The sequence below is a fragment of the Stenella coeruleoalba genome, assembly GCF_951394435.1.
Source record: "Stenella coeruleoalba genome assembly, chromosome: 12".
NCBI lineage: Eukaryota > Metazoa > Chordata > Mammalia > Artiodactyla > Delphinidae > Stenella > Stenella coeruleoalba.
In genome coordinates, this window is record NC_137158.1 from 18,985,271 (window position 1) to 18,999,097 (window position 13,827).

The 13,827-nt window shown below is 39.6% G+C and overlaps 1 protein-coding gene across 7 annotated transcripts in view; it reads right to left on the reverse strand.

The window, feature by feature from the left end:
• UBE3D (ubiquitin protein ligase E3D) overlaps positions 1 to 13,827 on the reverse strand; it is a 435,152-nt gene that overhangs the window by 406,119 nt on the left and 15,206 nt on the right. For all 7 annotated transcript variants that reach the window (XR_013830713.1, XR_013830714.1, XR_013830715.1 and 4 more), the window contains exon 4: positions 4,899 to 5,130. Coding sequence is in view for 4 of the 7 variants with exons in the window: in XM_079938779.1 (XP_079794905.1) it covers positions 4,899 to 5,130 (232 nt within the window). In the remaining 3 variants the exon portion in view is untranslated. The remainder of the gene's footprint in view (positions 1 to 4,898; positions 5,131 to 13,827) is intronic.

Consider the following 13,827-nt stretch of genomic DNA (forward strand, 5'->3'; position numbering starts at 1 on the left):
AGCCATGGGGATGTAATGTACAGTATGGCAACTATAGTTAACCATACTGTATTGCATACTTGAGAGTTGCCTTAGTAAATCTTACAAGTTCTCATCACAAGAAAAAAAAGTTCTGTAACTAAGTACAGTGATGGATGTTAACTAAACTTATTGTCATGATCCTTTTGAAGTACATACAAATACTGAATCGCTATGTTATATACCTAAAAGTAGTAAAATGTCAATTACACCTTAATAAAAAAAATCTTACTGACTTATAGTTTGTTATAAGAGATGATATTATAATTAATATCATGGTAGTTAAGAGCCTGGAGTCTGGGGCCAGACTTCCTAAGTTCAAATCCCAGCTCTGTTACTTACTAGACGTGTGACCATGGGCAAGTTAATTAACCTGCTTTGGTTTCTTCATCTGTAAGATGAAATCGACAGTAGTGTTAACTCACAGAGCTGTTTATTAGGATCTAAAACGGAGTGCTGTAAAACACTGTCGCTGGCACATGGGTAACCGCTAGGCAGATGTTACGTAAATAAAATACACTTTTGGCACATGTCATTCAAGAAATGGGCAGAAAACCCATACCTTCCCACAAAGGGATAGATTTTTTTGTCTGGATGTGCTGCGAGTAACTAATAGAGCTGATATTTAAATCCAGGTCCCTTTGATGCTAGAGCTTATGCTTCCTAAGCACTATGCCAAGTGTTTTCCAAACTAATTCATAGAATCAATTCAGTGGGTGACACCCTGAATTTTTAAAGAAATACAAAATAGAACGGAACAGAAAATATCACCGTGCTTCAAACATAGGGTAAGTAGTTCTTTAAGAAACATCTACTTGAGGTGCATCTGTGTCTCTGTGTGTGCATTATCAGATCTTAATGTAAAAAAAATTATTATACAGTTCTTACTTTAGTTAGAGGTCAAAAAAAAAAAAAAAGTCAAAAGCCACAGACATAGAAACCAAGGCAGGTGCCAATTTGTTTAGGCCCAGGCAAGGTTACAGGAAGACGACAGCTTAGAAACCAAGCATGCTCAACTGCAAAGTTTCACATTTTGGCAGTTCCATGCTTTCTTACAATAAAAGCTATCTGTATGGCTCCAATTGGTACTAAAGACACTTTTTAAAGGATCCTATTTCGTACAAGTTAAATCAGACCATCCTCATTAAATCTTACCAAATACTAAGGGCTTTACTAAAAACTAATACAGGTTATTGGAGTAGTAATGCTTAAGAAGAAGGGGTTTTTCTATTCGAAGCAAAAAATTTTTTGTCAGGTGCTGTTATGTATTTCATTTATCATTGCTCTTACAGCACATTTTGCATTGTCTTTCAATGAAGCAGAAAAAGTGGGTTTTGTTGGTTGGTTTTTAAAATAAAATTCTACCTTTTCAACACATGGGTAATTGGGATTTTAAAATCTGATCAATAAAACAATAAATTACCTCAAACAACCAAATGTGTGAATTTTGATTCAAACAAATTTTAATGACATCAGAAGATACTTCTAATAAAATTTGTAAAATGTGTATATGGCCTGGTATTGTACCATCGAGGGTTCATTTTGTCTGGTGTGAAAATGACACTGTGTTCATGTGAAAAAGGACAATCCATATGGGTGAAATGATATAAGGTCTGGGATTAGCTTTAAAGCACTTCAACGAAAAACTAAAAATAAAATGGGCAGATGAAGCATACTTTATGCATCAAGGTGACTGTTATACGGAAGTTCATACTTCGATTTTTTACGTTTGGGAATGTTTACAAAGTTCAACACGTTATTCTAAGAAAAAAAAAAAAAGAGAGACCCTCATGGATTTAACAAGACAAACAAATAACGAAAAAAAAGGTAAAACTGTTAGTCATACTCGCCAGCTAAAATACCAATGTTCAATTTCATTTGTTCTTTAAAATATAGGTTGAAGTCATCACTGTGGCTGTACTTTCGTCTAGAATAATAATATGAATCTTATAAAAGACTGAGGTGCCACCTTTATCAACCTGTTGTAAGACGCAAAATTTTTATTATGGTGAAATGAAAAATATTGTGAAATAACAAATATTCAATAGACGTCTTTTGAAAAGCAAAGATATATATTGTCACGTTCACAGAGGCACAAACAACAGACTGTACACATACGGGGTTATTCAGGGAAAGGAATAAGTGTTGGACTTTGTTTATGCTGTTTTTCTGTCATTTATGAATATTTTAGTTCAAGAGATATGCTTTGGAGTAATTAATTGTCAAATACTCCTTAAGCAGAATTAAATATACATTTCTCATGGTGAGGTGAGTTATCTCTTAAAATCCTTTTCCACAATTAAAATAGATTTTTATAATCTCTCACAAGCAGAGGCAGAAATTACTCCTACCAAACACTCAGAATACACACAGAATGCACCATTAATGTCTGATAAGCTAAACAGTCTTGACCTTTTAAATTAACATATTACAATGCTTTTAATTCTGGTAAAGAGAAACTCTGCTTTGCAGTGCATTTTTCTCGACCTATGCTTAAAGGAAATAATAAAGTGAATCGCGCAAAGCAGCAGCCTAGCAGTGTAGGGACTCTACAGAGCAAACATGAAAGACAGACATTGTTGTGGACTAATTAAATCAATATATCTGCGACACGGCACCGCTGCTCAGAGAGGTGAATCAGCCTCCTGTCCTCGTTTTTATTTTCCTTTGTGTTGCTTCCATTTCTAAGGACCCTTGATATTGTCTCGCCAAAAAAATGTTTCCCAAGAGATACCATTAGGATGCTGTGTCACCGTGTGACATTTCAAAACCCTGCTAGATGGCTAGACTGTGTGATATGAGAAACAGGTTTTCAATAGCACAGAGAAGCCTTGTTCCCACAAGACCCTTGAGAGTACTGTTTAAGGAGTCCCTCCAAATTTACGTTACTATTTTGGTCACAGGTATATTCTTTCAACTGCAGTAATATGCAATTAAAGTGAAACTTTCATCTAGGCTACCTTGAAAACAAGCTTGTTAACAGCAGCTTGTCATGATGGTAATTTCCCACAGTCTCCTTGATACTTAAAAAACTGTAATGTCTCAGTATGAAGGGTCTTCCTTTAACACGTGGGATGGCCACGCACAATTAAGAGGAATTATTATAAATGGCATCATATAATTGATAAAGACATAAACGTGAGGAATCTACTTCCATACAGAATGCAGAGTTCATCTGAAAGAAGGAAACTCATGGTTTTTCTTATTTAATCTTTCCCACTCATCTTCTCGTATCTTCCAAACATTTTAAAAATTTATAGCTTAATCATAAAAATGAAAGTCAAAATACATAAAACATAAAGTACTAGTATAGAAATTTAGATTAAAATATAATTTTAGGGCTTCCTGGTGGCACAGTGGTTAAGAGTCCACCTGCCGATGCAGGGGACGCGGGTTCGTGCCCCGGTCCAGGAAGATCCCACATGCCGCGGAGCGGCTAGGCCCGTGAGCCATGGCCGCTGAGCCTGCGCGTCCGGAGCCTGTGCTCCGCAACGGGAGAGGGCACAACGGTGAGAGGTCCGCGTACCGCAAAAAAAAAAAAAATATATATATATATATATATATAAAATTTTACTTTAACCATATTAAATATACTTATACCATAGATTTATATTATGTGCTTACCATTTATCTTTTAAAAATATAGAAGGCTATAGCACTAGAATTTGGGGGGAATTCTTATACATATTTATATATACACATTAGAACATATACATACATTTTATCTAATATATATTATCTAATACACACACACATATACACACTGAAAAGCAGTGGAGATCAAAGGAAATATGAATGGTTATGATTTTACTAAAGGTAAAGATATATACAGAGAAAGAGTTGGGGGAGAGGAGGACAGCTAGAGACAGTAAAGTACTATAATTTTAAATAAACCTAAAGGTAAAGGGATTTGTGTTTACTGTGAAAGATGAGATACTTACATCATTTAAACAGATAACAGCTTAACCTCGATATTTGACAAACCTCCTTAATCTCCCGCAAATTAGAAAATAGTTCCATAAACTAGCTGACAACCTAAGGGCTGCGGACTGCTGCGTGTTTCCTAGAGTGGCTCAGTTCTCATTACAAAAATTAAATGAGTTCTAAATGAAATTTAACACACAATGCTTTTGTTCCTACCAATAATCAGATGTTAAAATGAAGGTTCTCTGGCAATGATTTTCTTAACTTTTTAAATCACATCAGTATTGACTTGCCATCCAGGGAATGATTTCTCACAAGGGCCAAGTCAATGGCACTGACTTTCTTTTAAAATAAGGTAAACCACCTGTTCTCCGCAGTGAGAGGAAAGGGCCTTCCCCCTCCAGCAACTTTGAGCTCAGGAGCTGCCTGACCTCGCTCGTTAAGCATCAACTTGGAACCTGCAGCCAGAGCTTTACTTCCGCGCTTGGGCTCCTCCAGTCCCCCTTTTGCCTTGATGGCATCTGACTGTATGACACCAGCAGAAGTCTAGACTATGGGCAGATACGGGAAAATACCTGGACCTATCAGGACAGTACGTATCCTGAAGGCAAAGAACCCATTTAACGTAAATCAGACTGTGGGGATAAAATGTACGTGGATTATGGAATATTGTCCTAAAAGCAAAGTCTACGCGGGAAGAAGTCCTCTTCCCCTTCTTCCTCCCGCCACCGCCACCCCCCCCCGACCCCCCCCCCCCCCCCCGTGGCTGTTTTGGTTTAAGGCCGCCACGTGCTTTTTCCATAACAAAAGAGCAGAGCTGGATGATTAAGGCAACTGAAAATCATGGATTTTGGTCTTTAGAACTGTCTGTCACATGCCCTGAATGAAGGAAAGATTGGAGAAAGCAGTTTCTAAACCGACCTCTAAATGAGCATTTAATTTGAAAGATATATTACCATTTTTAAATGGTTCTCGGAAGAAAGACAGCCCGTCTCCACTGGGGCTACTTCAGGTCTCGGTTGCTGTAAATCACGTCTTAAATTCACCAAGAAGAAACAGTCTCCAGTGAAACAGTCATTCTCTTGTGGATGAAGTGGCTTATTAGCAAAGGGGTTGGGGTGACAGCACCACTCGTCAACCAGAGCACCCCAGTTTTCGTGTGGCAGGGGGAGCACCCTGAGGAGCTTCCTAGTGGAGAGAGGAAAACAATGGTTTACAGGACAAAATGGAACTGTGACATGCTCTTAATTAAATCAGCACAAAGGATGAGAGAAACTCATTAACCACATTACTTGCAGTGTTATTTTTTCCCCCATGGCACCAGTAACATATACTCACTATAGACAATTTTGAAAACGCAGGGAGGTATAGAGCAAATAAAAACCATCCTTGGATAGACCTAGAGATTGTCATACTGAGTGAAGTCAGACTTACTTCACTTATTCCTAAGACAAATATCATATGATATCGCTTATATGTGGAATCTAAAAAAAAGGTCACAGGGCTTCCCTGGTGGCACAGTGGTTGAGAGTCTGCCTGCCGATGCAGGGGACACGGGTTCGTGCCCCGGTCCGGGAAGATCCCACATGCCACGGAGCGGCTGGGCCCGTGAGCCATGGCCGCTGAGCCTGCGCATCTGGAGCCTGTGCTCTGCAACGGGAAAGGCCACAGCAGTGAGAGGCCTGCGTACTGAAAAAATAAATAAATAAATAAATAAATAAATAAATAAAATTTAAAAAGGGCACAAATGAACTTATTTACAAAACAGAAGTAGATGTAGAAAACAAACTTATGGTTATCATAAGGGGGGGAGGGATAAATTGGGAGACTAGGACTGACATACACACACTACTACATATAAAACAGATAACTAACAAGGACCTACTGTATAGCACAGGGAACTCCACTCAATACTCTGTAATGGCCTATATGGGAAAAGATTCTAAAAAAAGAGTGGATATATGTATATGTATAACTGATTCACCTTGCTGTACACCTGAAACTAACACAACACTGTAAATCAACTATACTCCAATAAAATTTCTTTTAAAAATCCTTTCTTTACCACCCAAGGTCAGGTAGCTATTTTTTTACATGACTGTATTTTTTTGCCAGCCTTTCAAGAGAGACAGCTGTACACAGGCACACAGTCTGGGATCAGAGGAAATACACAAACTGTATCTTGCTTTCATTGTTTTATTTATCTATGTCATGATACTTAATGACTCCATTCTATTCCATAGGTATGCCAAAACTTTTTAGGTCATTCCCTCACTGTTAGATATTTGGGTTTTGAGTATTTCATTATCAACAACCCTGTGATGAACAGTCCTAGAAAATTTGTATACAGATCTGATTATTTCCTTGGGAAAGAAATCTTGTAAGTGTGACATTACAAGCACAAATGATGCGCATTTTAACAATTAATTAATTAATTTATTTTTGGCTGCGTTGGTTCTTCACTGGTTCTTTGTTGCTACGCGCGGGCTTTCTCTAGTTGCGGTGAGCAGGGGCTACTCTTCATTGTGGTGCACGGGCTTCTCACCGCGGTGGCTTCTCTTGTTGCAGAGGACGGGCTCTAGGAGTGCGGGCTTCAGTAGCTGTGGCATGCGGGCTCAGTAGTTGTGGCGCATGGGCTTAGTTGCTCCACGGCATGTGGGATCCTCCCGGACCAGGGCTCGAACCCATGTCCCCTGCATTGGCAGGCAGATTCGTAACCACTGCGCCACGAGGGAAGTCCCAATGTGCATCTTTTTAAAACTCAATTCCTATATTGACAAACTGCTTTCCAGAAAGGCTGTACCAATCTATAATTCTTCCACTTACTTTTTTCAGAATTGAATACTATCATTTTTCCATGTAATTGGTGAAAATGTTCTCAATACTGCTGTAACTGGCAATTCCTTAATTACTGGTGAGATTGAACTGGCTGTCATATTTATTTGCCACTGTGTTTCTTCTGTGAATTATGATCAATGGCCATTTTCCAGTGAGATGTTAGTATGTTCTTACTAAATTGTACAAGTATATTCTATATTAAGAATATCAGTCCTTTGTCTAAAATCTGTGACAAATATTTTTCCAGTGTTATTGCCTCTAATTTTCTTAACGTGTCTTAAATTTCAAATCATCCAACCCTTTCTTCTGTGATTTCTCTCATTACTATTTTCTATAAACTTTCTATTTTGGTGTAATTTTACGTTTACAGAAAAGTTACAAAGGTGGTACAGATAGTTCTCATATATACTTCACCCAGCTTTCCCTAATGTTAACATCTTACATAACCAGTGAGGATTTGTCAAAACTACTTTCCACTAAAGTCCTCTTTTTCTGTTCCAGGATCCAATTCACAACACACTGCATTTAGTCATCATGTTTCCCTCATCTCCTCTGCTCTGTGGCAGTCTTTCCTTGTTTTTCAGGACCTTGAGGTTTTTGAAAAGCACTGGCCAGGTATTTTACAGAATATCCCTCACTTGAGTTTGTCTGGTATTTTCTCAAGATTAGACTGAGACTATGGGTTTGGGGGGATGTCTACCACTGAGGTGACTTCTCATCACACCAAACCCAGAGAGGACACTGTATCAATATGACTTATTCCTGGGGATGTCAACCTTGATCACTCGGTTAAGGTGGCATCTGCAAGGTTCCTCCACCAGCAGAGCTCCTATTTCTGCCTTTGCACACTCTATTGTTTGGAATTGAGTCATTAAATCCAGGCCACACTCAAGGGAAGAGAAATTAAGCTCCACTCTGTCATTATTATTTATGCTTAGAACATCCTTACAATTAAGTAGCCCCTTATATTTGCTCCCAGCTTTTGTTTTAATGGTTTCATTTTTTTCCTGTAGAAATATAGACACCTGAGACGTTTCCATGGTTTACCTCTATTTTAATCTAAATTGGGAAGATTTAATCTAAATTTACCTCTATTTTAATCTAAATTGGTCTAAGGGGAGAAGAAATGTGGGCAGGATGATGAGGATATTTCAAAATAATTTATCCCCCCCCCAAAAAAAACAACCAGAATACAAACATGCTTCTGGTCTTCCTAATGCCTTTGAATCTCATGAAAGCTTAAAGCACCCTGAGTACTTGCTCACTTCTGCTCCAGTCGACTGGACCATTTGCCTGCTAAGGATCAACTGTATTTGATCACAGACCTGTGTATGCCACTTATGCATGTTTTTTTTAGTTACATAATTTAATCAAACACGTTAGTTTGTTACATGTTATTTTAGTTACATAATTTAATCAAACATGTAAACCAAGGATATATGAGTTGCTATTCCTCTGAAAACTAAACATTTCAGAGCAGAGGAAAGTCAGTTATTAAAAAACAAAATCACTGGTGGAATGTGGGAGATACAACTATAAAAAAAACTGAGGCGAGGGAAAAAGAATAAAAATCTAGAAGAATTCTGCAATCAGACTGCTTCAGTGTCTAACTTCTCATTCCACTTTAAAGAAACCTAAACTGGAAACTCTGGATAATGAATTTAGGATGGCATAAGTGAAGAACGCTAAGAGTCCACAGCAGCAGACTCATATTCAACAAAAAGATATTAGTTCCATACTAAAATACTAGTAGGTTAATGTACATTTGCCATGTTTTAAATGAAGATACTTAAGATGCAAATGTATCATTTTTAAATGATTCCCTCCCATGAACCCTTTTTCTTTGACTTCCCCAATCAACTCTGAGTCTCATAAAAGGGCAATTACAACATGGAAGAGGGTAGACATTTAATTTTAACTCCAGAGGACAGAAGTACGAACAAGAAAGGCTGATTTCAGTTTACTAGAAGCAAGAACATTCCCTTTTAAATTAGGAAATGCTGTACCACTAGCATCATTCAAATTGCTGAGTCTATGAAGAGATTAAGAATCGATTCTTTCAACATATACTTTCTAAAAGTCTACTACTAGGAGTCAGGCGTTCTGCTGACACAAAATATTAGTACATACAGTCCCTTTGTCAAGGTATTCACATTCTAGTGGGAAACATACATCTATGAACAAATACCAAAACCAGAATATAATAAATGCTCATAACAGAGCAGCAGTTCTAAATGCTTGGGAATTGAGGGGGGAAAGGGAGGCGATGGCTCAGACCCCTTTGAAAATCCGATGAAAGTGTTAGCCCCTTTCTTCAAACATACATTCCCACCTGCACACAAAATCTGCATATTACTTTAGGGGATTCATGGACTCGCAAAACCAATCCATGAATTCAGGGCGACATGTACAAAGTGCTAGGGAAGTAGAGTGCCGCTGGACTTCAGAGAAGAGGTAACATCTGAGCAGACCTTTGAAGGATGAACAGGAGTTCTCCAGGCATTGAAAGGGACTAAGGGCATCACAGGTGTAGGAAACAATATGAAGACAGGCACCATATATGTTTAACTTGCCACTGGAGTCCCAGTGTCAGGCACAGTGCCTGACTCATAGTGTAAGCTCTTAAATAAACGAGCGTTGATAACTATAACATGTGAGGCCCCTGGTTGGGTCTGCAGCATACTCGGATGGAAGGGTTAACAAATATTTTCCTTTGCTTGAGAATCCGACCTTCGGTTTAACCACCTAGACCTGTTACCCTGGAAGCCAGGTAGATGGTAGGCATTGATTACATTGCTAGGCAACACTGACTATGGTAAAAAGGATCCTTGATTGGTCTATTGCATCTGGACTAGGAAGACGTTTCAATGAGCTGTAAATATTAGATGAGGATGCCGTGCTTTAAACTTCCCTGAATGTAGGTCTTCGTGGGGAACACTAGAAACCATGCCAAAGGATTATCACAAGAGCTACTGGCTGTTTAGGGCATGAGGCTTCTTCTCAGGGTAGCTCCTGCACCTGCCAGATATGAATCTTCCACTTTGTACCTGGAACCGTGTCACATGGGGAGACAAGAGTCCCCAGAGGGGTATGTGACCTGTCATTTGCTTGAACTGCTGCAGGTCCTCTGCTGAGGGGAACTCCTGCCACTGCCCCGAAGGCGAGAAACGTGGCCAGTGGTAGTGTTGTGAGTCTGCACGTTTAGTTGAACTTAAGAAAACCTCAGGTGGGCACCACCCACACTTTATTCCATGTAATGCTTACTACAACTTTGTGAGATGAGAATTTCCATTCCCCTGTCACAGAGAAGGAAAGGGAGGCTCAGAAAAGTTAAATAATCTCTACAAGTTCACAGAGTCAGAGCTGATGAAAAAAGGCAGGATCATAGCCCAGGTCTTCCAGACTCCAAACTAACTCTCTCCCTTGGAATATATTCCCTCTCCTGGTAACACAGAACGTCAGTAAAGGGGACAGGGAAGGTGGGATGGTACAGACGACATGGGGTGTGACACGTCAACCTAAGGGGCGGGAACCTGGTTCTACAGATAGTTGGGGAGCATCACAGAATTTAAGGTGCGGGAGTGATAGGTCGGATTTGAATTTTTACAAAGATTAGGAGGAAGACAAACAAAGGTGCCTGTTTAGAGTAAGAGTTGGGCCTAAACAGGCTCCTAGATCTTCTCCATCACTAAGATTCTCTGTCCTTTGACATTTTGCACATAGTGCCAATAAACAGATGCTCAATACAGTGTCAAAGGCAGTAATGTCAAAACCTCATACGTGATCAGAAATGAAACTGCACTGAGACTTAGAGAGATCTGGGAGCGTTGCTGCACATTCGCACACAACGTGATACTGCAGACTTAACTTGACCCTGTATCCCGGTGAATAAAAGCTATACTCTACCCCATAGCTATCTACGTAAGACATCGAGCAAGAAAGAGCCTAATTCACAAGTCATTGCCAAGATAAAAGTGTTTTTACAGCCGAAAGAAATTTTCTGATGTTTTGAAAAAACATAAAACCTTTAAGAACAAAAGATGTATTTTAATCACAGCTCTCCTGAAAGTGTATCTATCGAAAACCCTGAAACTTTGATATGATCTACTTCCCAAGAGAACTTTCAAAAGAAAATAGATACCACATTTTTTTCAAGGTAGTTTTTACGTAAAAACCTGCTGAAGCTCAGAGAAAGAGTGAAATGATTTCTTGAACATTCTCTCAGCTGAAGATTCTATGATGAACAGCAACACATGCTTTAAATTAATTAAAATGTTTAGTTATTTTTAATGTATCTTAAGCATAAGCTTTGGGGGGAAAAAACTTAAAATGCACAATTTTATTTTATTTATTTTTTTAAACTTGGTCAATGAGTATAAACAATTTTTAGTCTTTTAGTTCGTATTGCCAAATTGCCTTCAGAAAAAAAATGATCAATTTAAAGATCTACCACTAATGTTGAAGAGTATCCATTTTACTACATTTTAAAATGCACAACTTTAATAAGTGTTATTGATTGATGGTGTTTATTTAAAACTTAAACACAGACAAGAAAATGAAATGCCTTAACTTTAAAATCAACCATTAATCAGTGATATTAACAACGGTAATACAGAGATTTCACATTGGATTAGAACCAAGTGGGCAATAAGAATTTTAAGAAAAAGATCAAATATCTAAAGCTCAACATATAGCCACTAGAATATAGATAAGCTGGCATTATTATTTATTCCAAAAGCTTGTACAATGTTACCAATAATTCAGTGTGTGCCTATCCTCTCTTTTCACCTCTTTGTTCTCTTTCACAGAAAAGTGACTATGCACAGGAGTAGTTGTTTTCAGACTACGATAATAGCTGGTCTGTCAAATGGACCAACCAACTAGTTGGATATTCTGACATCTCTTATGTTTCCGTTAAGTCCATTCTGCTTGTTACCTGCTAGAGTTTCAATGCTCTCATAGTTGCTGGGCTGACACCCAGCTCTGCCGGTGCAGGTGGAACCGGGAGGGCCTTTCCAGAGACCTTGGGAGACCTCTCAAACGACTGAAAATCAGGCTGATGTTTCAAAGTCTGGCCAACCGATATAATTCAAGTCTGACATGAATTTATTTCTAAAAGACATAACAAATTCCAAACACAACGACCATTTAGCTGTTTCTGAGACTGATCACAACGAACTAAATTTTATTATTAGTGTTGCCTGATATTAGGTACTGTTAACAAGAGAATGATCAAAAATTGTATATGTTTGGACAATTTTTACAGAAAAACTCTGCTGAACTGGTAAGAATGCAAATTGGAGAATTTTATTATAAAGAAACAAGGCATTATTTTCAAACAACCAAACAAATGGCTAGGAACGTGTGATTCTGAATGAAGGAAAAAAGACTGCTGTAATTAGCAGATTTCATGCACCCCGGTGCTAGTAAGTATTAAAAGCCATTAATGAGTCTTAATAGGTTAAACAGTCTTCTGCACCTATAATTTGCTTGACAAGAATCTTTTTCATTTAAAAAAAAAAAGTAACAAGCATTAGTCTTGCACTATCCAAATAATCATGAGTCACAGAACTCAAGGTGCAACTTTTTGAGGTTGACCAAGCACAGAATTTTCATGCTGGCAGGACTCTTACAGGTCTATCTAATTGAACCTCCGAATTTTGCAGGTGAGGAAACTGAGAATCAAAGTGACTTGTTCCCAGACAGAAAGGCTGGCTGGTAAGCAGATCTTAACTCGGCTCCATTGCTGCCAATACAAGAGCTCCTGCTAAGACAGACCACCATATTCCAAGATGCCTTCCTGAAAAGGACGCCGACAATGAGTTGATTACAGCACATACAAGCCTCCTTTGAAATACGTTTGGTTTTACTTTCTACTCAGCAAGCACAGATGTCCTTACCACCTGCGTGGCACAGGTAACTGAGGGAGAAATGAGAAGACCACTGGGCTTGATGCAAACAGTCAGCATGACATCCTTCTGCAGACACAGGAGGAAGCATGTCTTTCCATCAAACAGAGAGCCACGGGGCCTGCTGCCTAAGAGTGAAATGGAAGCAAAGCCTTCCGTCGCCTACTAAGGATTTCTCCGCATTGCTCAAGAGGCCCCCAGGTGCCAGGCGCACATGTGTGATAGGCAAAGGCGTCCAGGGAAGCCTTGTGAAGTGAGCAAGGCCTAAGTCACGTCCACTGTGGACCTCCTCGCAAAGAAAAAGGGAGAGAGGGGGTCATTTCCCTGGCACTCCTCAAAAATAAGGAGTCCTGAATCAAAAAGGCCTGAAACACTGTACTAGATAATCTGCTAGCTTGCCAGTAAGGCCAATTATGGAAAAGGGGGTGGAAGGAGGCTGTGGAACCAACTAAAAAGAGCTTGTCGAGTATTTACTATTATATATGTTACAGCCTTAAAGGTAAGAGCGTTTATCCTCTTCACAAGTTAGGAAACTAGGCCGTCTTAACATCTACATAAGAAGAAGCTGAGGTGACGTGGACAAAGTTCCCCAGTGACGGTAAAGCTGGAGTTCAAACCCAGGTCCCGTTCTCCTGCTCTGCCTCTCGCCCCACGGCCTCCCGAAGGTCGGGATTCGGGAGAGTGCGTACAGCCTTCCAGTGTCAGCCTCTAAGCCCTCCGAGCTCTCAAGTCCAGGGTCGTAAACAGGACTGACACCAAACAGAAGATGCAGTATCAGCCAATGATGAACGAGCACATCCTTCAGTCCAAGCACACCAGGGAAGTCCGTTACTCTAGTAAACTCGCTCCTCTGTGACTTCCAGGTCTCTCGCTGCTGTAGACGCACACATGTTTCAGAAACTGCGTCTGAGAGTTAAACTAAAGCCAGAAATAGACTGAGAGAAGGAAAACTGTCCTGGTTAAACTCCAGGGTAACCTGGGATGCTCTGGACCTTCTAGGCTCAAGCAGGCCTATCCCTGACAGTGTGGCCACCTCAGCCTTAGGGAACCTGAGTGAGGACGTTCTCCCTCCCCTGCAGATTCAGAGTCACCCCGTGGCTTCCCCAAGATAATCACTCAGAGGGTGCCCTGCTCACAA